Source organism: Canis lupus, chromosome 22, assembly GCF_048164855.1.
Source record: "Canis lupus baileyi chromosome 22, mCanLup2.hap1, whole genome shotgun sequence".
Taxonomy (NCBI): domain Eukaryota; kingdom Metazoa; phylum Chordata; class Mammalia; order Carnivora; family Canidae; genus Canis; species Canis lupus.
The window spans coordinates 45,033,051-45,058,972 of record NC_132859.1 but is presented as its reverse complement, the minus strand read 5'-3'; the positions used below and the strand labels follow the sequence as shown (position 1 = coordinate 45,058,972).

General features: G+C 44.4%; 1 protein-coding gene and 1 long non-coding RNA gene across 7 annotated transcripts in view; one reads left to right on the top strand and one right to left on the bottom strand.

Annotated features, from left to right (window-relative positions):
• LOC140614267 (uncharacterized) overlaps positions 1 to 1,842 on the bottom strand; it is a 29,371-nt gene extending 27,529 nt beyond the window's left edge. For 2 of the 3 annotated variants that reach the window (XR_012015163.1, XR_012015162.1), the window contains exon 1: positions 1 to 374. This exon is cut by the window's left edge and continues 104 nt beyond it. This is a non-coding gene — a long non-coding RNA (uncharacterized lncRNA). Of the gene's footprint in view, positions 375 to 1,720 lie in introns of those variants that run through there. The other variant, XR_012015164.1, reaches the window with a different exon arrangement.
• Positions 1 to 25,922, top strand: part of ITGA9 (integrin subunit alpha 9) — a 353,990-nt gene that overhangs the window by 263,894 nt on the left and 64,174 nt on the right. For 3 of the 4 annotated variants that reach the window (XM_072793385.1, XM_072793383.1, XM_072793386.1), the window contains exons 21-23: positions 2,025 to 2,114; positions 4,231 to 4,339; positions 9,740 to 9,847. In XM_072793385.1, the coding sequence (XP_072649486.1) occupies positions 2,025 to 2,114; positions 4,231 to 4,339; positions 9,740 to 9,847 (307 nt within the window). Of the gene's footprint in view, positions 1 to 2,024; positions 2,115 to 4,230; positions 4,340 to 9,739; positions 9,848 to 13,836; positions 13,995 to 25,922 lie in introns of those variants that run through there. The other variant, XM_072793387.1, reaches the window with a different exon arrangement.

The window sequence follows — 25,922 nt, the reverse complement described above, 5'->3', positions numbered from 1 at the left end:
GCAGAGTGGCTGGGAGCCTTTTGATATTTGGCCTCAGTATCTCAATGTTTCAGCTTCAGCCGGTCTGGAGCAGTACCCCGATGACAGATGAGATGGTTGGGCCTGAGCTGCCAGCAGCCACAGGTGGCTGGACAAATGGCAGGGCAAGGGGTGGTGCTTCCATCAGGAACCGATTACTCAGACCTGGCAGGATGCTGGGTGTGGGGAGGGAGCAGGCCAGGGCATCATCCGTCCCATCCACTCTGTAGTTGCCTCAGGGCTCCCTCTAGCAGCGATTCTAAGGCTTTTATTGCCCCCCTGAGAAAGGAAAGGCAAGGGAATTAGGCCTGGTGGGCACCTGACCCTGCTGTTTCTGCAGACTGGCTGACCTCTGAGTGATGGATGTCACCCCATATGCGGAAGACAGATGAGAGGAGTCAGGGGTCAGAGTCACAGAGCACCATTGTTTCAGAACAATGGGAGAAAGAAGGAGAGGGGATGTGGGCTGCCCTTTAAGTATTGTTGCATTTAGCACTTGCTGGAGGGACAGGAAGGCAGTGGGGGGCAGACAGGAACTCTGCATGCATTCCGGGAATGGAGCGGGGAGCCATCCAGAGAGCTGTACCCAAACCTCAGTGGGTCTTGGGGCCACTACCTTCCACCCCTGAAGTGGCTTCCTACTGGGATCCCACATACATGCCATGTGTTAGAACCAACTGGAAGTGCTGGCTTTGGCAACTTGCACCCAACAGCCTGCCTTTTCCCAAGGCGGTGCTTCCAGTGGAATCACAGTCATCTTGGAAATGTAACAAAATAGCAAAAAGAAGCCAGGTCTTCTCTCTCCTCATCTTCCTCCTCCCCTTCCTCCTCTTCTTCCTCTCCTCTCCCCTCCTTCACCACCCCTCCCCCCCACTCCCCACAACCTCTCAAATCTGGTATCAGATTTGGAGGGGTCACAATAGAAAAGCCCTAGTTGGGAAATCTGACTGACCTGGTTTGCTCTGGATCCCTGGGCAAGTTCCCTGATCTGAGCTTCTCTTTACCTGTCAGAGGCAGATAATCCTCCACCCCACTGGGGTTCCTCTGAGGACCCAATGAGATCATGCCATGCAGTATGCCTGGCACAAAGCCACCACCCAATAGCATCAGCTTCCTTGCATTCTCCTTTCCAGAAAGACCACAACAATCCCCATTCTCCATTTTCTCATTCCAAAGGGGATGCCTGTCTGTGGACATACTGCAGCCAGAAATTTATAGGGGAGCTCCCATGGTCTTTATCATGACAGGATTAGCCAGGGCCTCTTTCTCAGGCTTGGCTGGCCATGGATACAGGTGATGCCTCCAGGTGGGAAGTAACTACTTGAGTCCAGGAAACAAGCCCCTTCCCAGCTGCAATGCCCTAACCTTGTGGATCCATTATTCATGGAACAAGCACTTACAGAAGTAGCACGTGCTGTTGGTACCTGGCCATAACCATTCAGCACCCACCTTTCCCCTGCACCTCCTAGACAGCTTCTGGCTCCCAGCACCTGCCACTCTGTCCAGGCTTTCTCTGGCCAGAGGCCACTCAATTGGGTGCAGAGGGCAGGTACCAGGAAATTCGTGCTCCCTGCCCCCCAGCAGCAGATCTCAGGAGTTAATGGATAAAGTCCCGACTCCACTGGGAAGACCAAGATTTGTACTCCATGCTGCATCCCAGATGTCCCCAGTGAGCCCAAACCCAGTTGCCCAGAGTGCTGACCTCCTAAATTGTGTGCCTTTTTTTGCCTTCATTCCCTCCCCTATCTCTTCTCCACTTCCTGCTGGTGTCTCCTGGGGTTGCCTCCCCCGCACACTGCTGGGACTCACATCTTTGGGAGGGGATCACAGCTGAGACAGCACAGTGCCCACTGTGACTCTGTACAGGAACCACAAACAGAACCAAGGGGACATCGAGTGCACAGCCAACCATTGGAGAGTGACCGATTGAGACCTCACATAGAACGATGAAGCCTGCTGCCCGGTAGCTAGCACTGACCAGCACTCACCCCTCTCTTCCCATGCAGTGGCAACGTGGAACGCTCCGAGTCCCTGCACGACAACACCCTCATGCTGACAGTGCCGTTGATGCACGAAGTGGACACGTCCATCACTGGGTGAGTAGCCGGTGCTGGGTCCCCAAAACACAAAGGTGCCCCAGGCTGGAACGCCATGCTTTTATTTCCAGGTATAGCCAGGAGTCTTTGGTCCTGCCAGTTCCCCTTCATGCCGGCTTCAAAATGCAGGGCAAAGCTGTAGCTACCGTCTCATGCCCTCCTGGCTTCCTGTTTTTTCCTCTTTCCCAGCCACCTACCCACCTGCTGGGTGACGCAAGAAGTTCCATGACAAGGCTAAGCCTCAGAATTTCTTTGAGCATTCTATATACCTTTATGTGCCTATATACCCAGCACCCACCCCTCCCTTCCGGAAGGCCATGATTCCTGGGTTCAGATCTCAGCCAAATGCTGCGGGGCCAGAGGTTACAGCCAGATGTGTCCCAACGCCCTGGCGGCATTGCAGAAAGGCTCGCCCTGCTGATTAGCTACACAGTCAGCGCTGGCTTTCATGTTGTTTCTGTTAACCCCCTCTGCAGAGCCAGCAGCGGCTCTACCTGATGTCTGTGGTGGGCAGGGACCCATTAGGACGGGTGCACCATGTGCTTGGGTAAAAAGTCCACGGCCACTCAGTGCCACTGGCATCAGAAGGCAGGACTGCGGCTGCTGGACCCCGAAGCAGCCTGGGCAGGTTTCAGCCAAAGCCCAGGCTTGGAAAAATGAGAACTCAGTTCCTGTTTCTGGCTTCAGAAAACAGAGCACATACCTCTTTGATAGTGGAAAAAGGATTTGCACAATTAGCTTAGATCAAATGAGGACCCATTGAACCCGTGCCCCAAACGCAAGCTGAACTTTCTGGAGGTTCAGAGTTTCTCATTTTTCACTCCTCAAGTACTTCTGGGTCCCAGCCTTGGCTAGAAGCAGAAATGTTAATACTTTGCAGGAGGAGCCATTCTGCAATAGCTCACATGCTGCTGGGTACTGCAGTGAGCCTCTAGGTGTTTTTGCTCACATTCTTCAGACAGGAGGCATCAGTGGAATATATTTGCAAATTAGCATAGATTTGCCTCTGTTCATGGCTCTATCTCTATTTTTAACCGTGTGGTTTATTTACTTGTCTCATCAGAGAAATAGTGAGAATATGGCCGGAACCAATCCCTGTCCTTAGCAGGGGAAGACAAAACACTTGATCCTGTTGTCAGGCCCTAGGAGGCCTCATTGTTGAGGCGTTAACAGCCCCCAGTGAAGCCATCAGTTAAAGCATGAGTCACCCTCTGATCTTTCCAGGAACATAAAACAGGGCTAGTTTAAACGAACTAGTTCTTGCCATTTGATAACACCAGGAACTCATGACATTTCTAAAATAATACATTTAAGTTGAAAGTAGATGAATTACTGACCATTCAGACTTCGTACCAAAAATTTTATATGACTGTGTCTGGGCAAGTAAGCAGCCTTCTAGAATCTCATCTAGAATCCATTATTTGTCTGGGAATTTAAGTGAGTCTGGGCCTGGTCTCATCTCGGGCTTGTTTTTATGGACAACATTGAAAGCATCACTACAAACGGAGCTTGAATTCTTAACTACATCTTAAGTAGCCACTGTTTGAAATCTGAAGAAAAATGCTATCATTGAACAGACCCAAACTTTAATACCTAATTTCTAGTGGTTTTGGTAGTCTGACAAGTTTAAAATTTTTTAAATAAAGTTGCCACAGAATGAGCTTCAAGATGCTAAATATAAAATTCACTTATATTTATTTCTTAAAAACTTGCCATAATCTTCCTCAATCCACAAAATGTTTCTCAAATGATAAAACAACATACATAATTTTGTAATCCAGTTTAAAGGAAAACAACAAAATCAAAGCTACCATTGTCTTCCTCCTTATTTTAGACATGTAATCCCAGTACATATTTATATGTAGCTTATTGATTTGACCCTAAGATGGGAAGACATTCCAGGAAACTTCTGTTTAGGAAACATGGGTCTGGCGGGTCTGGCTGTGTCCACTTATGGGACAAAGAAGTAACAATTCCAGAACGGAAGGGTTTGATGAAGACACTGGAGGGGCAAGGTTCTGGATTAGAGACAGATGTTTGGGTTTTCAAGACAGCTGTGACCATGGGTTGCTTGACCGAGGTTTAGGATGATGGATGAAATGCTTTCCTCTTTCAGAATCATGTCTCCAACCTCCTTTGTGTATGGCGAGTCTGTGGAGGCATCCAACTTCATTCAGCTGGAGGACCTGGAATGTCATTTCCAGCCGCTCAACATTACCCTTCAGGTACTGACCCCTGAAGATGCTCTCTGTCACTGGGAGCCAACAGAAGGGCCCGCAGGGATGGGTCTTCTACTAAAGGCAGCCGAAGAGCCAGGTTCTTCCTGGGAGAAACTTGTCCCAGCCTGATTGGCTGGAGTGTAGTACATGTGCTTGTATATATTTTCTGTAACCACACAGAATTAATCCCTTCCCTGTCTGGTACTCTGCTCTGTAGACCCCTCTGCTTTTCAATACTTAGGAGAACTGCATGATAAACATCCCAAGAAGGCCTCTGGCCAGCATCCCAACCCAAATGGCCCCAAAGGCGCCTTTCAGTTCTCCATCATTATTCACATTATGAGCGCGGCAGCCTCATGCATTTGCCACATCCCCTTCTTCCTGGGGTTCTCTGTGCTGACTCCGCCTGGAGTCCTCCACAGAGGAACAGCCTCCTCCCACAGCGGAACAGCCATTTAGAAGTGCAGGCTTACAGTGGCAAAGCAGTGTGAGAAGCATGCTGCTCCCTCACAGAGCCATGGCCCAGTCACATAAGCATCATTTTCAGCAGGTCCGCTCAGTGTGGACTGTGGACATCCGGAAAAACACTCCTCCTTCTCCAGGCCAGGGTGGGCAAACATTTTCTGTACAGGGCCAGCAGGTAAGTATTTTAGGCTTTGCAGGCTATACAGTGTCTGTAGCATCCATTCAACTATGCTACTGTAGTGCCAAAGCAGCCATAGGCAATACATAAGCAAAATTGAAGTTATGGCACTGAATTTGGGATATTATATTCTCTTCACATGTCATGAAATATTACTCTTTATATATATATATATATTTTCCAAACTACTTAAAAATGTGAAACCATTCTTAGCTTGCAGACCATGCAAAAAACAGGTGGCAGGCCATAGTTTGCTGACCCCTGCTGTGAAGTATAAATTCTCAGGCCAGCACCGTTTGACACAAACATCTTTGCATGTTAAGCTAGAATAAGCTTAGCCTCATCCAGTCTGTTGTCCTCAGTTGACAAAAACTAGTGAGGCTCCTACTGGACAACCTATGGTCAAGCACCCTGCCAGGAGCTGTTGATGAAGTGAAGGAGATGGACCTGGCTCACCCATGGTGCACTATAAACTACGTCCAGCATCTCTGCATTCCAGCTCTCAGAGCTGTCCCCCACCTCTTCCCCATTTCTCCCCATGGAAAAGATGGTTTCCTGGTCTGGCATTGACTGATGTGGCCAATAATTACTATTTTCTTTCCCCGTGGCTACTCCTAGGTGGACTGAGGGGATGAGAAATAATTATGGGGTGTGGGTCCAGAGAAGGAGGCAGCAAAATATTTGTGGGCTCTCAAACAATGGTCTCCCCCTCTCTGAAGTGTTCTCCCAGGCAGGAGGCCTCTGAAACCATGATGGAGAACACATGTCCCCAGCTTAGAGAGGAGGAGCCTCCTGGCCAGCTAAGCTCCTACTGTCACACCCTATGCTCAGTTTCCAGGGAAAAGGGGAAGGTGAGGTTAGACCTGCTTTTGAGATGTCACGGTGATTGCTGTGAGTAGGACGTCTGTATTTCTGAACTGCTGCTCAGAAGTGGTTTATTTTTCCCCATTGCTTTTTGCAATTAGAAAACAGATAAAGACCAGATGGAGTGATTGCATTTTACTGAAATCAGTTAATTACTCAGCCACTCTTAGAATTTTTGAGGTGTCTTATAACAAAAGATACAATCCAGAAAATGATTCAGAAGGGCTCAAATGACACATACCATGTAATGAAGAGGGTGTAGGTGTTAAAGGAAAAGACAAGAAAGAGTTGGAGTTATGCCAGAGATCCAAAAATGTTCTTATCACCCTCCAGGAAGGAAGGAGGGAAGGAGGGAGAGAAGGAGGGAAAGAAAGAAAAGGAGGGAGGAAAAGACAGACACAGAAAAGGAAGCAAGAGGGAGAGAGAGAGAAAGAAAAGGAAGGAAGGAAGGAAGGAAGGAAGGAAGGAAGGAAGGGAGGGAGGAAAAGAGAAAGAAATTGATCTTGAGGGTATGTGGTTAAGTCCTGTTTCTCAGAAGGCATTTTTACAGGGAGCTTAAAGTTTGGTATTCAGGCAAAGAGCTTTCTTCACATCTGACCTGACCTAGGGTACAAGCTAGAGAATGGGGCCGGGAATGAGTGATGGGCATGCCCCTAGATAAACCTCTTGATTATCAGTTTGCCTGAGGAAGTACACAGCATTCCATTCAGGATTAAGAGAGTCCGCTGGGTCCTGGGTCCGAAAGATGGATAGTGTGTGTCATTGACTGGAAGGAGATCCTCTTGTGTCAGCAAAGCTGACAGTTTCCTTGGGAAAGCTCTGATGATTCATTTTCCGATAGAATTGTCATTATTATGACTGTCATGCAGGAAGGCCCTGGACCAGGTTGATGGTCATAATGATTAAGACCAGAGCTAGTGGGGGAGGGTGGGACCAGGAATGTAGATCTATATGTCCTTGACTGAAGAAGAGCACAGGATTTTGCACATAGAGTGATTTTTCTGTCTTTTAAAGGCTATTATTCAACAAGCTATGTGATTGTTTAAAGACTTCACCACAGATGCAGACGGGAGAAAGGCAGAAATCCTAGTCTCGGGCCTTGTTTCTACATCCCACCAAAGTTTTCTGAACAGAAACACGATAATGTGTTGACCATTGATAGGTTTTTTCTTTATTCATCAAGAGTCCATCATTTTTCTCACCTGAAAAATAACCATGAAAACTAATGCAGCTTCTGCACAAGAACATTTGCAAAGAATCAAATGTTAAGACATGTGTTAAGAATAAATAAATATGGTGACACAGGCCCTCTCACCAGTCTGGCTGTAGTAAGTGAAAGCATGCAAAGCAAACCCACTCTCTTCTTTCCTCCCCCACCTCCTGCTTTCACTGGGATTTCCCAGACATGTCAGTAGTTTTCTTTGCAATTCTGGGCTCTCGGGTTTCACTTCAAATTAGTTATTTCACTTGTGGTTAGATATTCCTTCCTTTTCTAGTGTCTTACGGTTGTTGTCTTTGGTGAATTCTGTTCTTTTCGAATCAAGGGTTGGCAAGGACTGCTCATCTACTCCATCGTGTTTTTGTGCTTTGAAGCAGAATCCAGCTATTGCAAAACATGAACACACGCTTTTCTAGGGAAGAGCTGGCTGGATAGAGTTCTGAATCCTTGTACATTCTGTCACATGTGAAGACCTGGCTAGATAGAGTTCTGTTCACCTCCTGGCTCTGCCCTCAGCGACCTTAACTTCAGAGATGCCACAAATGCCCAATTTCTCTCTCTAGTCCCCAGACCACAGAACAGCAGCATTCAGCTTCTTCTCTTGCTTGCTTCTACCCATATTTTTTAAAAAGCAATAGCATCTTTATTGGAATCTCAGTTACATACCGTGATGCTCACCCATTTAAAGTGTACAGTTCGGAGGCAGCCCGGGTGGCTCAGTGGTTTAGCGCCTGCCTTTGACCCAGGGCGTGATCCAGGAGACCCAGGATCGAGTCCCATGTCGGGCTCCCTTCATGGAGCCTGCTTCTCCCTCTGCCTATGTCTCTGCCTCTCTTTCTCTCTCTGTGTCTCTCATGAATAAATTAATACAATCTTAAAAAAAAGTAAAGTGTACAGTTCAATGACTTTTAGTGTGTTTATAGAATTGTGCAACCATTGGGACTCCTGGGTGGCTCAGCAGCTGAGCATCTGCCTTCAGCTCAGAGCGTGATCCCAGTCAGGGGATTGAGTCCCTCATTGAGCTCCCTGTGAGGAGTCTGCTTCTCCCTCTGTCTATGTCTCTGCCTCTCTCACTGTGTGTCTCACGAATAAATAAATAAAATCTTTAAAAAAAAATTGTGCAACCATCACCATAATCTAATTTTAGAACATTTTCCTTACCCCCAAAAAAGGAACTCCATACCCTTGAGCAGTCACTCCCTACATTAGTTTCCTCTTGCTGCTGTAAGAAGTTACCACAAACTCCATGGCTGAAAACAATAGAAATGTATCACCGTTCTAGAGGTGAACGGATACATAGAGGATCAATGTTCTAGAGGTCAGAAGTCCAATGTGGGTCTCACTGGGCTAACATCAGAGTATCAGTGGGGCTGTGTTCCTTTGTGGAACCGCTAGAGGAGAATCTGTTTTACCCTTTCCAGCATCTTCTCCAGGCCGCTGCGCTCTTGAGCCCCTTCATCTTCAAAGCCAAGAGTAGCCAGCTACGTCTTTCTCACAGTCAACCTCTATGATTCTGATGGTCTCCCTCTTCACCATATAAGGACCCTTGTGATTACATTGCACCCACCTGAATAGTCCAGGGTAATCTCATTTTAAGGGCTACTGATTAGTGACCTTCATTCCCCCTTGCCATGTAGCATATTCGCAGGGTCTGTGGATTGGGACACATGGACATCTTTGGCAGCCATTTTTCTGTCAGCCATATTCCCCCGACTCCAGCCCCCAGCAACCATCAGTCTATTCTTTGCCTCGACATATCTACTCATATTTTTTATTCTCCTTTGTATTCCATTTCTTCCTTAAGTCTCCTGCCCAGTCTTTGCTCCACCTCCTTTCCCTTATCTGTCTCTTGGTGGCTACCATCTTTCCTCTCATTTCTCAGGAGATGATGGGTTGCTGGAGACAGAAAACAGGGAGGACTGTTGGGAGGATGAGGAGATCAAGTTTTACAGGACCAAACACTGGGGTAGAAAAGAGGTCCTCAGTATTAGCAAGGGAAGAGCTGTAAGTTACAGAGAAACCTGATTAGCTGGATGGTGTAGTAAGAACAGCCCTTTCTGTCAGTTACACCATTTGGTTTGGGGACAATCTACTTTGTCTTCTCAAGTACCTCAAACTGTAAAAGACAAGGCTTGGACCCAATTAGTGTTTCTCAAAGCACAGAAGCACAGTTCCTGGGCCAGTAGCATCAGCATCTCCTAGGATTTTTTACTAGAAATGCATATCCTTAAGTCCCCTCACCACGCTCCCCCCCGCCCCCCCACCAAGATCTACTTTAGAAACTCCAGACATGGCCCTCTCCTAGTGTATGTTTTAATAAGCCCATCTGATTATTCTGATGTATGCTAAAGTTTGAGAACCACTGGACCAGATTATGTCTATATTCTCTAGTATAATAGTCTCTAAGTAATTCCTCGGTATGTAAAAGGAAATACAGTTTTTAGCAGGGAGAAGACAAGAACATGCTAAAAGGGAGTAAGGTAATTTGAAAGTTTGAGGGTTTTAAATGCATATTGGAAGGATTTCTGTTGCATTAAAATCTGTTATTATTCAATATTTTGATACACTTGAAGTCATGACCTCTGGATCCTAAACCCTATAGTCTCTGTGGGAGTATCTACTGTATGTCATGAAATGAAAGTCTGTATTTCTATTAAAAATTGCTGTCTCACACCCACAGGTCTATAACACTGGGCCAAGCACCCTTCCTGGGTCGTCTGTGAGCATCACTTTTCCTAATCGATTATCATCTGGAGGTGCAGAGATGTTTCATGTTCAGGAGATGGTGGTGAGTTCTCGTTTGTTGTCACTGTTGCTTTCAGACTTGAGCCAACCCATTCACCTTTTGTATACTACTCTGAGGGCCCAAAAAGTCTAACTTATTCTAACCTTTGAAGACATACCTAGAGAAGCCAAGAGGTCCCCAACACCTGAATTTCTGCTTTGAGACGGTTTGGTTAATGTCATGAGAAGACCTATTTGGGTATGGGGCAGGTTTGGTTATGAACATGACTTCTGGGATAGACTTTTCTGGCACTGGAAACTCTTGGAAAATTTAGGTGTATCTGATTGCATTTTTCTGAGGGGAAGATCCACAGTATATATGAAGAGTTTCAAAGGGTCACTGAGGCCTGGAACATGAAGGATTAATTCATAAGATAGAAGAGTACATTGAAATTCAAGTTTATATATGGAATATGCAATTCTCCTTGGTCCTAAGTCAACTGTAGATTTTGTCTCAAGAGGAAGCTTGACAACAAGTATGTGATCATTCCTGCCCACCTCCTTGAAACATTCTTGGCTTCTAGGACATCACATTCCCTTGGTTCCTTCTTTCTCACTAGCTTTTCTCCTCATCTCACCAACATCTATAGGGCTCAGGGTCCCCCTTTTATCTGTACTCAATCTCAGAAACCTCACCCAGACTCGTGGCTTTATATTCAGTATGTACTGATGACACAGATGTTTCTCTCCAGCCCAAACCTCTCCCATGAAATCCAGACTTTGAAAGTCAACTACCTTTAGGACATCTCTACCTAGATGCCTGAAAATCTCCATCTTATCCTAAACTGAACTCTCCGTAGTACCCTTCCAAACCTGCTTCTCCCACCTCCTTCCCCGTCTTTGCAAATGCCTACTCAGTCTTTTCAATTACTCAGGTCAAAGACCTTGGATCATCTTTGATGCCTGCCTCTCTTGCCACATCTCGTAGATCTGATCCACCAGCAGCCCTAATGTCTCCACCTTCACAACAACTCAGAATGTTGCCACATTTTCCACCTCCCCTGCCAGCACCCCACTCCCAGGCACCATCACCTACCATTAGTTATTTATTGCAGGAGCCCCTCGCTAGTGTTCCTGCTTCTATCCTGGCCCCCCTGCAATCTGTTCCCAGTCTAGCAGCAGAGCAAGCCTTCCAAAATGCAAGTCAGATCATGTCATTCCACAGTTCAGACCCCTCCAGTGGCTTACCTACTCCCTAAATTCTCCCGGCACCCTAGCTGGCCCCACAGTTTCTCTCCTGACACTCCCTGACCACATTTCTTCCTCCTTCACCACTCTCTCTACCCCCACCACACCATCCCTTGCTGGTCCCAGAGCACAGCAGACACTCTCCCACCTCCAGAACTTGGACTCAATTTTCCCTCTATGCAGACACCCTTCCCCCAGAGAGCCACATGACCTCCTCACTCACCTCCTTCACCAGCATGCTCAAATATCAGCTTCCCAGGGACACCCTCTCTACTCAGCCTCAGTCCCAGCATTCCTTGTGCCTCTTTCCTGCTCATATTTCACCCTCTCCCTCGTCACAAGCTGACATTGCATGTATTTTCATATTTGACCAGCTTCTCTCCCTCCTCCTGGCCCCCTACAGCTTAAGGACAGGGGTTTCTCTCTGCTCACTGCTGTATCTCCAGGCTCTTAATACAATGCTTGGCATGTAGCATATGCTCAGGAAATATGTGTGGGCTGAAAAAAAACTCTACAGTATAAGACAGACCTGTTTACTCTGTCTGCATGAATTCAGGAAAAGTTTCAGACCGTTAAGAGGTGCCTCAGAGCGCTTCATAGTCTCAAGTGGCTGGGCTTGAGGGTGACCCCTCCTGGGGAGGACTGGTACAGGAAGCTCTGGGGAGTCAGGACACAAGAGGAGCACCTGCAGGCACTTTGAGAGAATTATGGAATCATTGCTCTTTATATGGGCATGTGAGGGACAGCTAGCCAGACAAAGGGACAGTCTCTCTACTGATAGCTTAGAAATTGGGGCAGCAAGGTCCAGGTCACGTCACACATCTGAGCCTACAGCTGAAGAGGATACTGCCCATGGGAGGCACCATCATGTGATGGTGATAGCAGGGTATGGCATTGTTCTCTTGGGTCACATGGCCTGAAAGCCTGGACCATGTGAAATGTCGAATGTAGAGCAGCTCACCCCTCCCAGGTTGCCTGCTCAGTCACTTCCATCCCTCACCATATTTCACTTGTGCTTCGTGAAGTGCCCATGTCGATGAGCTTTGCTGAAGAAGATAAGCCCAGTGTCCTGTACCAGCTACCATGATTAGAGCTTAGCATAAGGCTACATGTGCTCTCGCCTACCCTCCTAAATATTATTAATCATACCAACCTCTCCACCTACTCCCCAGCGGCCAGGAGTGCTTTCCTCTTGAGCATGCCCTGAGAGTTGCTCACAAAAACATCTTTAGTGTTGTACAGAGAATTTTTTTCTACACAGACAAAATCATTTATTAACCAAAATAGGAAATTTAACTCACTTGGATTCTGAGTGTATCTGAGAACCAGCTCTGCCCCTTTTCTCTGCACTAATCATCAGACCAAGGAAGAGCCACTGGAACACATTTATAAACAGCTGGTTTGCTTGGGAGGCATTAGCAGTGGTTTTCCTGAAGATTTCCAGAACGGCATGACTGCTAGTCTGAGTGGGACCCTCAAAAGCCCAAGTGATATTGGCTGGCTTCATTCCATTGTTTGAGTTTTCAGACGCAAACCCTTTGGACTTTCAAGACTGTATTTAGAATTTTCACAAAGTCTGTAACAGAATTCTCAAAACTGGCCAAGCCTTCAGTTGGATACACCAGCCCATGCTCAGAGGCTTACAGCATTTTCACGATATGGAAAATCCAGCTCACTGGCAAATCTCATGAAGCAAGTCGTGAAGCATTGTGTTCTTAGGAACAATCAAGACTAGATTACGGTGACCATGGAAATGTAAAGCCATGCATGGTGTGATGCAGTGATGAGGCAAGAGCCCCAGGTACTTGTCTCAGAGGCCGGTAGGCAGCACACCTTCCACCTTAAAGCCACAAGGCTGAGAGCTTGGGCATCCAGCAGCTCAGCCCCAGCCTCAGCCCCTCCCTTCCTCAGCAGAGCCAATACTCACTGAGGCAGGTGTGGCTCCTAATGCTCCTGGCTCTGCACTTAGGCCTTCTGGGACTTTGGGTGGAGCAGGGCTTTCATTCGGGAGGTATGGGTGGCTTGGTGCAAGTGGGACTTACTCCTGGGAGAAACCAGCCCTCGTTGCCTGTACTGCACCAGGAGATGACGCCACGGCCTGGTGGCATTCCCTCCCCACCCCAACCTCAGCACCACCATTCCTCAGTCTTGGACAGCTACTGGGCAGCCAACCACTAGCTTACCTTTTAAGCCAACTGAAGCCCAGGTGCAGATAACAGGCGTTGACATCCCTCCCCACATCCTGTGGGCGCCTCTTATTGTTTCTCTCTCTCTCTCTCTCTCTTTCAATCCCTCTTTCTCTCTATATATATCCCACCCCCCTCACCATAGTGCCCTTAGTATCTGTTTTACTTGTGGTCGTCATCCGTCATCCGTCATCCGACAAGAATGCTAAGGGTGGGCATGCTGTCCTCAGGGGCCCTGGGCCTTCATCCCACCTATAGCCCTGACCTGTGACACAGTTTTCCAACTGATGGTTCAGAATTCATTCAGATGCCTCTGGGGCTGTAGCTGTGATCCCTGGGTAGGACAGAGTTGCCTCTAGGTTTCACCAAAGACTTGTTTTTCCCCAAGGGTTTCTTAAGGTCCAGTTGCCGGTGAGTGGAGAGTGCCTTTGCCCACCTGGGAGAGATTTTCCAGCAAGTCAGAGGAAGCATATCTACTTCATACTCCCAGCCGTGGTTCATGATCTTTCCTTATAGCAAATGTCCTCAGCCCCTCCACCTTGCTTGTGTTCTATATAGAAACAGAACTATAGCGGTGGTCTGAGGAAAGACTTAATTGCTATCCCCTCCCACCCCTCAGGGTTGTACGGCATCCTGTGGGGACATGCTGACTTCCCACTGCACAGCAAAAGTGTGAGCAAGCCACAGTGCCTATGGAAGCCTAGATGGAACAACTGTGAAGGAAAGAGTATGAGCAAGAGAGACTTCTCTAGTCCATCTAAGATAAAATCATTGAAAATAATAAATCATTCTGGGTTTCTTCTGCAAACACTGGCAGAAAAAGCACCTGTATGTTCCAGGCTCCAATACGAGGAATAAGTCACACAGCATTCCCAGAAAGTTGGGCTTGCAGGAGAGCGACCTAGAAAATGTCATTGCAATACCATGGCGCAAACTCAGTAGTGGAGGCATGCCCAGATCCAGGGATGGTCCAAAGGTGCAAATCCCACCCTAGGAAAGGTGCAGGAAATGCAGACTCTCAGTCAGGGCTTAGAGGATGTGTAATAGTTCACCAGGAGAACATGTGAAGGAAAGAACATTCCAGACAGAGGGAAAGGTCACTAGTTGTAAGTGTTCAGTGGAGGCAGTATCTGGTCCTCTATGCTCTGTGCCTAGCCCTTATACAGATAGACAAAGGTAACTGTTCCCTACACTTTTCCAGAATGTACTGCAGGTAGATATCTAGGCAGTGTGATAAGAAGTACTATACCAGTCATTTCTGTGTGACAGTTAATCCTTCTGGGGTGCATCATTTCTGTGTGCTTGTGGATTGGTTCCTTCATTTCTCCTGACTGAGGAATGGGGAAGGCCAAGCCCTCTGCTACCAGAGGCCATCTGACCACACACGGATGTTGCCAACAAATGACCCTGGGCTGCTGCAGAGAACAGTGGTTTCTGTAGGCCAGGCAGCCCATGCAAGGCAAGCCTTTGCTCCTTGGAGAAGGTTCCTGTTTGAAGTGAGGATATAACCTCTCATACAGCTTGATGGGAATTGGCCTGGAAAATGTAATGGCTTCACTTTGTGGTAGTCTCTCTGCACAGATGAGCCTTTTAGCAGAGCCCTGGGCATAGGCCTCAGAGAAGCCAAGTTAGCACATATGTCACAAGTTTTATGGCTCATGAAGGGGAAACCATTTGAACTCGGGTAGTGGTCCCCTACAAAGTTAAGTTTTACTCCTAATGTATGAAGTTCAAGGGCAAGGATGGGAGGTTTGTCTCAGGACTCAAGCTTTACTTGTTAACACTGAAAACCTGTATATGAGCAGCTTTCTGATGCTGGAAGAGGAGGCTTTGGAGCTTGGCTCTTGTAAATATATAAGAAGGAAGAAAGTCCTAAATGACAGCTTACATAGAGTAAAGGGCTGGAACTGTATTCAAGGTGCAAGTTCAGATCTTTTGAAGAACTCTAGAATTAATCTAGAGACATTAAATAAATGCCATCCCATTCTTTGTTCCTCCTTCAAAACCATCTGAAAAAGCTTACCTCTCTGACCAGCTCTGTCCTTGCTTTCAGGCAACAATCCTTAAAACTGACCTAATTTCCAGGAGGTAAAAAAGTTTGGGAATGAGGGATGATTTTCTTGGGAGACACATCAATAACTTTGTCATAGGGTACCCTAATATCAGTATGATATTAATACCACTGTCCATTAGAATGTATCTTAGTAAATGATAAACGCCCCTCCCACCCTGTCCATGCAGGCACACCAGACAGGGCTGCCCATGATCTAATTTCTGCCGAAGTGAGTCAGTTGATATGGGAACTTCACTTAATTTGTGATGAGTCTATATCCCTGTAAAGGAAATATGTACCTGATATATCAGTAACCACACAGAAGCTTAAACCTATAAGTGGGGGGCTGAATTACTTTCCCCTGGGATGATTTGGGGAAGCTTTTTAATGAGAGTGGTATTGTGACAATTAAATTGATCACATTTAATCAAAAACTAAAGAATGAAGAAATTTCTACTAAATAACTAACAAAAAACAAATACCACTTACTGCAGTCCTGAGGCTTTAATGGCCTGTATTCATGTGCTGTCAGATTAAATCCACACAGCCTTTTCAAGCAAAGGTCATTATCCCACGTTGAGGAACCAAGTCTCAAAGACTTGCCCAGCATCACACAGCTGGTAAACAATAGAGTGGGGTATATAATTAGGTCTGTCTGGCTCCAAAGCTCCTGTTTCATACTGTATTCTATGTCATACCTCTCTCCGGAGCACTGCCCACTCCCCACTCACCGGAGACAGACTTAGTCAATAAAACAGACAGATGATGAGCAGACCACTAAAAATCATGCACTAAATGAGGAGAACCAACCCCAGGACAGTGAGGCAACTGCTATCAAAAATAGTAATACCAAAGAAAAAAAAAAAAGTAATACCAGAGAGTGTAATAATGAAGCCAACAGAAGATTTTAGAATGAACAAGATTAGTGTCTTCAGAGAGATGCAAAAATAGTTTCCATGGAATAGAATAAGCTAGAGTTTCGTAAATTTAAAATTTTGATCACTCAAACAGAAACCTCAGTATATAACCTATATAGTAGAATAGATAGAAAAGAGTGAAGCAGTGGGTTGGAAACTTGAATTGAGGGGTTTCCCAACAACATAGCACAAAAGGACCCCCCCCCCCCAAAAAAAAGCCAGTTAAACGTATCATTTCTTTTTAAAAATCTGGAATGGAGATCCAAATGATCACAATATAAGAATTAGCAGGCAGGAAAAATGGAAGTGAAAGAAGTGAGGAGTCTTGTCTTCTTTGGGGAAGAGTTTCTGTACCAATTAGCCCAAGACTTTGATAAAATTTTTAAATACATAAAAATTTTAATGGTTTCTTAGAAGAATAAAACAACATAGGACATCCAAACCACTAAAGAAGAATTTTATAAGAACTCATGAAGAAAATAAATAAACACACACATTTATATATAATAAGATGGCAAGAATAAATCTAAACACATCAATAATCAAAATAGCTATGAATGAAATAAATGCCCTAGTTAATGACAGACTGTCATATTGAATTTTTTTAAGTACAAACATAAGTTACTTATAAGAGACACACCTTTAAAAATGACCCATAAGGTATCCCAAGAAAAGGCAAATGCTAACAAAAAGAAAGCAAGTATAACAATACTAATGGCAAACAAAATAAAATTGAAACAAAAGAATCAGTAAACATGACCAAAAAAAGCATTTCAAAATTACTAAAGACACAGTCTGCTTTTAGACAAAGAAGAAATCAAAGAGAAAATGATGACCAAATTACAAATAAAGGACAGTGAAACTTGTTCATACCAAAACCAATGGGATGCAGACAAAACCCACACAGAGGAAAATATCACTACATATACATAGAAAACAGGAAAGACTGAAAAAGAAAAGTGAACTAAATTGACAAACTCTAGAAAAGAGACAATTAACTTGACTCTAACAAAGTAAAGTGAAGATATTGTTAAAGTGGAAGTCATGATATAGGAAAATAAAAGAACAATAACAAAAGTATTCCACATCAAGAAAACCAAAAACTGGGGGGGGGGGGGTTGTCCAACACAATAGACAAACCTATACCAAACTTGATCAAGAAATTAAAAAGAGTCATGATGCCAGAAACACTAGAAATGATAGAAGAACTATACTCATGTGGAAAAGATTTTTAACTTATATTACTTCGCAATTTTATTCCCATTAAAAAAACTCAAAGAAATGAATGAAGTGAAAAGTCTAAATATACCAATTACTTTAGAAAAAAATATAGAAGTAGCCAAAGATCTATACCTTTAAAAAGCACCAGCCCCGGTAGCTATATAGGTAAGTACTTCCGAGTTGTCAAGGAATGAATAATTTCTAAGTTATATGAGCTCTTTCAGGGATTAGAAAAAGATGAAAAACTCATCCTAGTAGACTAACATATTCTGGGTCAATAACTAGAAATGAAGAGTGGGCACTTAGAGCAGGAAACTGCAGACCAACTCACCTGAAAACAAATATGAAAATTCTAAATAAATGTTTGCAAATTAATTCCCGTTAGAAGAAGAATATATACTGAGTAAAGTACAATATAATCCAGGAATGCTATGTTGCTTCTTTATGAAGACATTAATGGTATTCACTCTGTTAATATTAATAGAATTAAGAATGAAATAACCAGATGATTATCATGATGAGGACTTCCAAAAAGACAAAAATGAAACTTAACATACACCTATGGTATTTATTTAAATTCCCAGGAAAGAAGATATGGAAGAAAACTTCTTCACCTTGACAAAAGCCCTCTATAGAAACCTATAGAACCTATAATATAGAAACTGAATAGTGAGATGTTAAAAGCTATCCCACCTAAGTGAGGAGCAAGACATGAGTTCCTGCTTTTTTATCTTTGGTTTAGTAGTATAAGAGGTCTTAATGATAAAAAGAAATAAATAACCTTTATTGTAAAGAAAGAAACAGAAGTATCCCTATGGCAAACAATGTTGTTGCCCCCTAGAAAATCTGAGATAACCAACTGATTGAATGTGAGGTCTTGTGAATGCTGAAAGCAAAAGTTGGGGCACACATAAACTGCCTGACCTTGAATGCATTGTCCAAGACACACACTGGCCCATTGGCTAAGGGTGGAAGCCTTACTGGACCAACCTCTGGCCCATCGTTGGTTGATCACTAAGCTATGTTGATCCAGGACAACCCCTAGGAAACCAGGCTTAAAAATAAAACAAGTGTAAAAAACATACTGAGCAGACATCAAAAATTACATTTTGAAAAAAAAAAAATTTACATTTTGTAGGAGAAACAGACTCCACAGGAAAGTCCAAACAAGGCATGACACAAATAAGCAGAACAAAAAAAAGTAACAGCTACAACTTCCCAAATCAGGGGTAAGAATGCAGAGTTGCCACAGTATTTATCTAAAATGTTCAGTTTTAAAAATTTTTATGAAACATGGAAAGAAATAGGAACAGGGTAAACAGTGTCCGAGGGGAGAAAAGGAATCAACTGAAGCTGCCTCTGAGGAACCCAGATGTTGCCTTTAGTAAGCAAGAACTTCAAAGCAGCTATTATAAATATATTTGGAGAACTAAAGGAAACCATGTTTAAAGAATTAAAGGAAAGTATGATAATAATGACTCATCAGACAGAGAATATCAATAAAAGATGGAAATTATAAAAAGAGCCAAGTAGAAATTCTGGAGTTAAAAGTAAAATACCTGAAATGAAAAATTCATTAGAGGGGCTCCAGAACAGATTTGAACTGATAAAGAATCAGCAAACTTGAAGATAAGTCAGTGGATACTATCCAATCTGAAGAACAGAAAGGAAAAAAAAATAATAAAAATGAGCAAAGCCTCAGAGACCTCTGAGACATCATAAAGTATACACATAAAAATAGACATAATTGGGAATCCCTGGGTGGCGCAGCGGTTTAGTGCCTGCCTTTGGCCCGGGGCGCAATCCTGGAGACCTGGGATCGAATCCCACGTCGGGCTCCCGGTGCATGGAGCCTGCTTCTCCCTCTGCCTGTGTCTCTGCCTTTCTCTCTCTCTGTGACTATCATAAATAAATAAAAATTTTTAAAAAAATTAAAAAATAGACATAATTGGAGTTCCAGAAGGATAAGATAGAGGGAAAGAGGCAGGAAAAATATCTGTGAAAGAATTGCCCAAACAGTGGAGCTGTACAGACTCCCGTACAAAAAAAAAAAAAAAAAAATGAAATGAAGACAATCAGCTCTTCATTTGGAAAGAATTACAGAAAACCTCTACCTCACTGGAAAAAAAAAATAGGTATAGTACGAAGTTACATATAAAAAAAGAAGTATTAGTGGAAAGTACTGAATATTTTCATAATCTTTGGATGGGAAATCTCTTCTTCCTAAGGAAGTCATAAAAATCTAGAACACTTGGGATCCCTGGGTGGTGCAGCAGTTTGGCGCCTGCCTTTGGCCCAGGGCGCGATCCTGGAGACCCGGGATCGAATCCCACGTCGGGCTCCCGGTGCATGGAGCCTGCTTCTCCCTCTGCCTGTGTCTCTACCTCTCTCTCTCTCTCTCTCTCTCACTCTCACTGTGTGCCTATCATAAAAAAAAAAAAAAAAATCTAGAACACTTAAAGAAAAGATTGACAGATTTAAAGAATGTTAAAATTTTGTGTAATCATAAAGCATCACAAACAAAGATATTTGGGAAAACATATTTGCAACATAGTTAACAGAGAAATATGTAAATGTCATCTTCAAGCAATAAAGAAAAGGCCAAATATTATAAAAATGGGTGAAGGGATATGAACAGGCAATTCACAAAAATTTTAATGGCAAATAAACATTAAAAAATGAAAACATTAGCCTCACTGGTAATCAGAGCAATGTACACTCAAATGAAAATGAGGTCCCCACCATTAAACTGGCAAAATCCCAAAGATTGTTAATATCCATTGTTGGTTAAGATGAGGAGAATTGAGCACTCTTAAATACAGTTGGTGTAAAAGGCAATTTGACAGTAACCATCAGAATTTAATATATGAATACCAACAATTCCACTTTCAGGAATTTATCTCAAAATTCTCACAGAACTATGTATCTAGCAGAAATTTCTAACTTTTTGATAGTAGATATTGATGTCATTATTAGCATAAATGCAAGCTTTTTCTATTTTGGTGAAATAGAAAAATAATATTCCACTAGGATTCTGAGAGGAAGCTGTGAGATTCAAGCAAAAAAAAAAAAAGTAGTAATAGTAATACATTTTTATTAAGCACTTGTTATAGATGAGGCACTATACCAAGTACTTTACCTGAACAAATTCATTTAATCTTCATGAGAATTTGGCAAGGAAGTAGAGGCAGGGAAATGTACCAAGGTCACAGAGTTGGTAAGTGGCTAAGATAGTGTTCACTCAGGACGCGTGGGTGGCTCAGCAGTTGAGTATCTGTCTTTGGTTCAGAGTGTGATCCCAGAGTCCCAGGATCAAGTCCCACATCGGGGTCCCTGGGAGGAGCCTGCTTCTCCCTCTGCCTGTCTCTGCCTCTCTCTCTGTGTCTCTCATGAGTAAATAAATAAAATCTTTAAAAAAAATAAAAATTAAAAAAAAGATAGTGTTCACTCTTAACCAGTGGGCTGCCACTTGCAAGGCCTCACCACATCTTTTGTCCAGACATGAGCTGTCTAGCATCATTAGCATCACCTGGAAGTTAGAATTGTAGAAACGTGGAATCTCAGGCTCTACCCAGACCTGCTGAATCAGAATCTGCATTTTAACAAAATCCCCAGTGATTCATTTGCATATTAATATTAGTATTAGTATTAATATTAATAAGCCCTGGCCCAACGCATATTACTTAAATCACTCCAAGCTTCCTTTTTCTCATCTATAAATTAGTGATGACAATCTTTGCAAGACTGTCGTGGGGAATCTTTTATCCACATGTTCATCCATTCATTCAGCAAATGCCTTGCACCCACCATATGCCACACACTGGCTTTAGCTGCAGGGGGAAAAAAGCAGACAAAATATAATAATTTCCAGCCCTCATGTAGCTTACATTGTGGTAGAGACAAGTAATAAGTAAAATAGAGTAGCGTGTTACATGATGGCAAGTGCCATGAGGAAAAACAAAGGAGACAAGGGAGTGAGGATGGGAAAGTTTGTAGCTTCCAAGAGTAGTCAGGGCAGGTCTTGCTGAGACCTTCATTCAGGGTGGGGGATCCATGCTCTCTCGGGAGGTTGTCCAGTGATCTTTGTGTGTGAAGGCCTTGGCATGTATCTGTTTTCTGAGAATTTTCTCTTCTTGCTCCTAGCCCTGCTTGGGTTCTCTCCTGTGAAATCCCAGTTCCCATGCTGCCCTGTGCAGTGTCCAGACTGGACATCCAGGAGCCTCTGTGTATGTGTGTGCTCATTAGGACTCATCGTGGGGGAGTTTTTTCTGCCACAAAGGGAATCACTTATTCGCTGGCAACAGCAGTTGACAGTAACCCTGGCTTTTAAAGCTGGCTGGTGGTTAAGGCACACTTTGCAGGAGAGGAGCGAGCCCTGGATCTCATGACTTAATTATGCTTGGAGGGTGATTGCAACAAGAAGTCTCTCCCACGGCAAGCTTGCAGGAGGTCAGAACTTAATTTGTATACAAGCCAGGTCTGGCACTTTAAAACACCCTGGCGAATAACCCAAAATTGAACAACTTGCTTCTTTTTTCAGTGTCCACTACTCTCCTCCATAGTGAACACATGTTTCTTTTATTCCCCCTCCTTCTTCCTCAACTTTTCTGTAGAAATCCGAGGGCTTATACCAAACCAGCACTCATCATGGGAGGGAGGTTCCTGTGAACAAGAATTCATGGCTTAGAAAGCCTCCCTGGGGGAAGCCCAGGTTGCTCAGTGGTTTAAGCGGCTGCCTTCGGCCCAGGGCATGATCCTGGAGTCCTGGGATCGAGTCCCTCGTCAGGCTCCCTGCGTGGAGCCTGCTTCTCCCTCTGCCTGTGTCTCTGCCTCTCTCTCTCTTTCTCTCTTTCTCTCTCTCTCTGATGAATAAATTTAAAAAAAAATTAAAAAAAAAAAGCCTCCCTGGGACACAGTGTCTGTGGGTAATATTCCTTCTTTTCCTTGAGGACCTGCTTTGCCATTCAAGGACTTGCTGCCTTCTACACATATTAACTTATCTGTGTAACTCTGAGAGACACCCCTGGGGTTCTCTGTAAAAAGAATAGCAAAAAGATTTTTTTTTGAGAGAGAGTGGGGGGAGAAAGGGCAAGGGGAGAGAGAGAGAATCTTAAGCAAACTCCATGCCCAGCATGAAGCTCAATCTCACAACCCTGAGATCATGACCTGAGCTGAAATCAAGAGTCAGACACTTAACTGACTGAGCCATCCAGGTGCCCCAGCAAGGAGATCTTAATGGTCAAAACCATGTGGCCTAAAACCCACCATGACCGCCCCCCCATCTACCTTTCCAGGCCATTTCCTCCAATTTCCTCTGCCTCTGACCTTGTCTTCCTGCCACTCTGGACCATGAAGATGAAGGCTTCATGACCCACCCTATGAAGGCTGCTGACCCACCCACCATGCATTTCCCTGGGCTTCCTGACCTCCTGGTTTCTTCCTTACCCCTGGCTATGGAAAGCCCACTCATTCCTCAAGACTTAATTCTCACACATCCTCTCTTCTATCAGGCCCTCTCAGATACCTTCCTGGGTAGTCCTACCTCAGGGCCTTTGCACCTGCTTCTGCTGTGAACACCCTTCCCCAGATCTTTACATAGCTGGTTCCTTCTCATACTATGGCTCTGAGCCCAAAGTTCGCCATTTCACTGAGCTCTTCCCTGACCACCTTAGCTAATGTTGCAAACCCCCATCACCTTTATCCCATTTTCCTGTGTTATTTTTTTCATAGCATTTGCCACTGTCTGAAATTACTATTTTTCATTGCCTTCTTCCACAAGATTGAAAACACCATGAAAGCAAAGTCATGGCCACCTTGTTTCCTGTGTATCCCCAGCATCTGGTGCCCCAACCACAGTCTGTGCTCAGATAAATGAAAGAATTGGCCACACCCACTCTGTTGATTCTAATCAACGCAAGTATGTATTTCTGCCTTACCGGAGGGTGTGCTTCCTTCGACAACTGCACACCCTGCGGCACATCTAATGAGCATCTCACATGTCTTGGGAATTCAGGAAATTTGCATGGAGTTGAAATCCCACGTGTAGATGTTTTGGCAATTTCCCTTAACTCACAGCAGAAGTGGCCTTAATTTCAATGTGGGAATAAGTAAAAAGGTAAAACTTTGAAATCAGGAGCTGAATCACATACCAGAAATGAAGGCTTCTAAGAGCAGACTTGAACTCTGCAAATTTTGGTCAGAGACATGGTGAAAACATTCTCCTTCTCACAACACACACACACACACACACACACACACACACACACACACACACAGTCAGGTACTCAGATCTCAGCAGTGGCCTCCAACCTTTTTTTTTTTTTCTTTTTCTTCCCTCTGCATATGTCTGAATATGAGCCGAATAGTCGAGTTCCTGAAATGAGTCAGGATTAGGTTGGCTTCCTTTTTTTTTTTTTTCTCAACAGAAGCCAAACACTTAAAAGTGGGGAGATGGCTGATTGAATTTTGGAGACAGAGTTACGTTCCTGAGCTCTTGGATCAATTTTAGTTTTGGCTAGAGGGAGAAAGTGTGTGTGTTTTTGCACAGCTTACATTCAACACACGCTCTGGAAGGTGGGGACAAGGCTCAGCCTGGGCTGTCCGTGCTCAGTGTGGTCCAGAGGGTGCCCTCTAACCCGTGGACGGAGTGAGTGGATCCAGCCAGCAGTGACATCTCCCTGCTGATCGAGGGCGCCAGCTCATCAAGGAGCCCAGGGTCCTGGTGCTCCGGGGCCGCTGTGACATCTGGAAGCATTAACTCTCCATCACCGGCGTGTGGGCCAGTTGGAATGCCTGTGCTGCGTGCGGGGTTGTTCTGGTCCCCTTGAAAGTCAACGATTATGCAGTTTACTTCCCTCCTTCCTTAAAAGCGACGTGACACAGAGCCCTGTCGTTGCTGGGCGAGGGGTTGTTACTGAAGTTGCTAACAGGAAATCTCGTTGAGGATAAACAGAGCTCATCGGTAACACGTGGGTCTCGTGTAACCGGCCCAGGACTAATTGTGGATGCTTCCAAAACCCCAAAACAGGAAAACTCCTCTCTGACATCCACACCACATTTCTTCTGACCGGAAGGAACTTTCTTGACATTGTTAGACACTGAGAAGTGATTCTCTCCCCAGCTGTCCAGGAACCAGCTTCACTCACACATCTCCTTAATGATCCAAACTGGGGAGTAGCAGCATATTTTATTTAGGCCTCTCATGAAGTCTTGAAACTTTGGATTTAAGGTTTCTCTTTTTACTGCTCTGATTGTATCTACTCTCAGAAAGTTGTGTGCAAGGTTAGGACAGATGGCTACACAGACGGCAATCAGAAAATTGTTCTTCACTCTTTTTTTTAAGATTGTATTTATTTATTTTTAGATTTCATTTATTTGAGAGACAGAGAGCATGAGCAGGGGGAGAGGCAAGGGGAGAGGGAGAAGCAGGGCTGGATTCCAGGAACCCCAGATCATGACCTGAGCCAAAAAGGTAGACACTTAATTGACTGAGCCATCCAGGTGCCCTAAGATTTTACTTATTTATTTACTTCTTTATTTGAGAGAGAGTTCTCCTGCAAGCAGGAGGAGGGCAGAGGGAGAGGAGACCCTGATGCGGGGCTCAGTCCCATGACCCTGATCATGACCTGAGCAAAAACCAAGAGTCGGACAGATGCTCAGCAGGCTGAGCCAATCAGACACCTTTTTGCTTTTTGATAAAGGGATAATTATAAAGTGATAATCTAATAAACGCTGCAATAACTCAGTGAATCAGTAGGTGTGTTACTTTATCCTTTCATGTAAACTAGAGATGAACTTTGCTCTTTACCATAAGCTGGGTCTAAGCTGGACCCAGAATCTAGATAAACTGATACAGTTCCCAGGGCTGTGTTGTGTCCAACGTGAGGGCTACTGACTCATTTATTACCCAAATCAACAGACTGTTCTCTCTCCAAAATGCTTCATTATCTGTGGAAGGAAAACATTTTTGGCATGCATGTCAAGCGCTCAGATAATGTATTTATGTCTCACTTTTTCACTAAAGAGAATCTGACCGCATCTGGAAATTCTTTTGTGTCACTGCTTCTCTGAAAGTACTTCCCATCTGTATCCCTTTAACTCCAGGAAAAGGCCATCCCCATGCTTGAGAAATGGGCCTCATCAGGAAGACTAGTCTTGCTGTGATTAAATGTAAATGAATTCTGTTTTACAGGGCAGCACTGGTGGCAGCCTGCACTCTTGACTTCCCAGCCCATGGGCTGGCCACACCCAGAGGAAAAGGGTGTGGGGAGAGCGGGGAGGGAACACCATTGTTTTCGCCAAACCCTGGAGCTGCTGAAAGGGAAAAACCATTGGCTTTTATCATAAGAAGTGAAATATTTTATAAAATAGTGGCAGACTCATACAGAGGTCAAAACCGGACGATGGTTTACGCTCTCCCTTCACTCTGGAAGATTGATTCTGAGGCTTTGCCCTTTTATTTCCTGTTTCAGTTTTGGTCTCAGTAACACCCTGACCTTTCACCGCAGTGGTGAC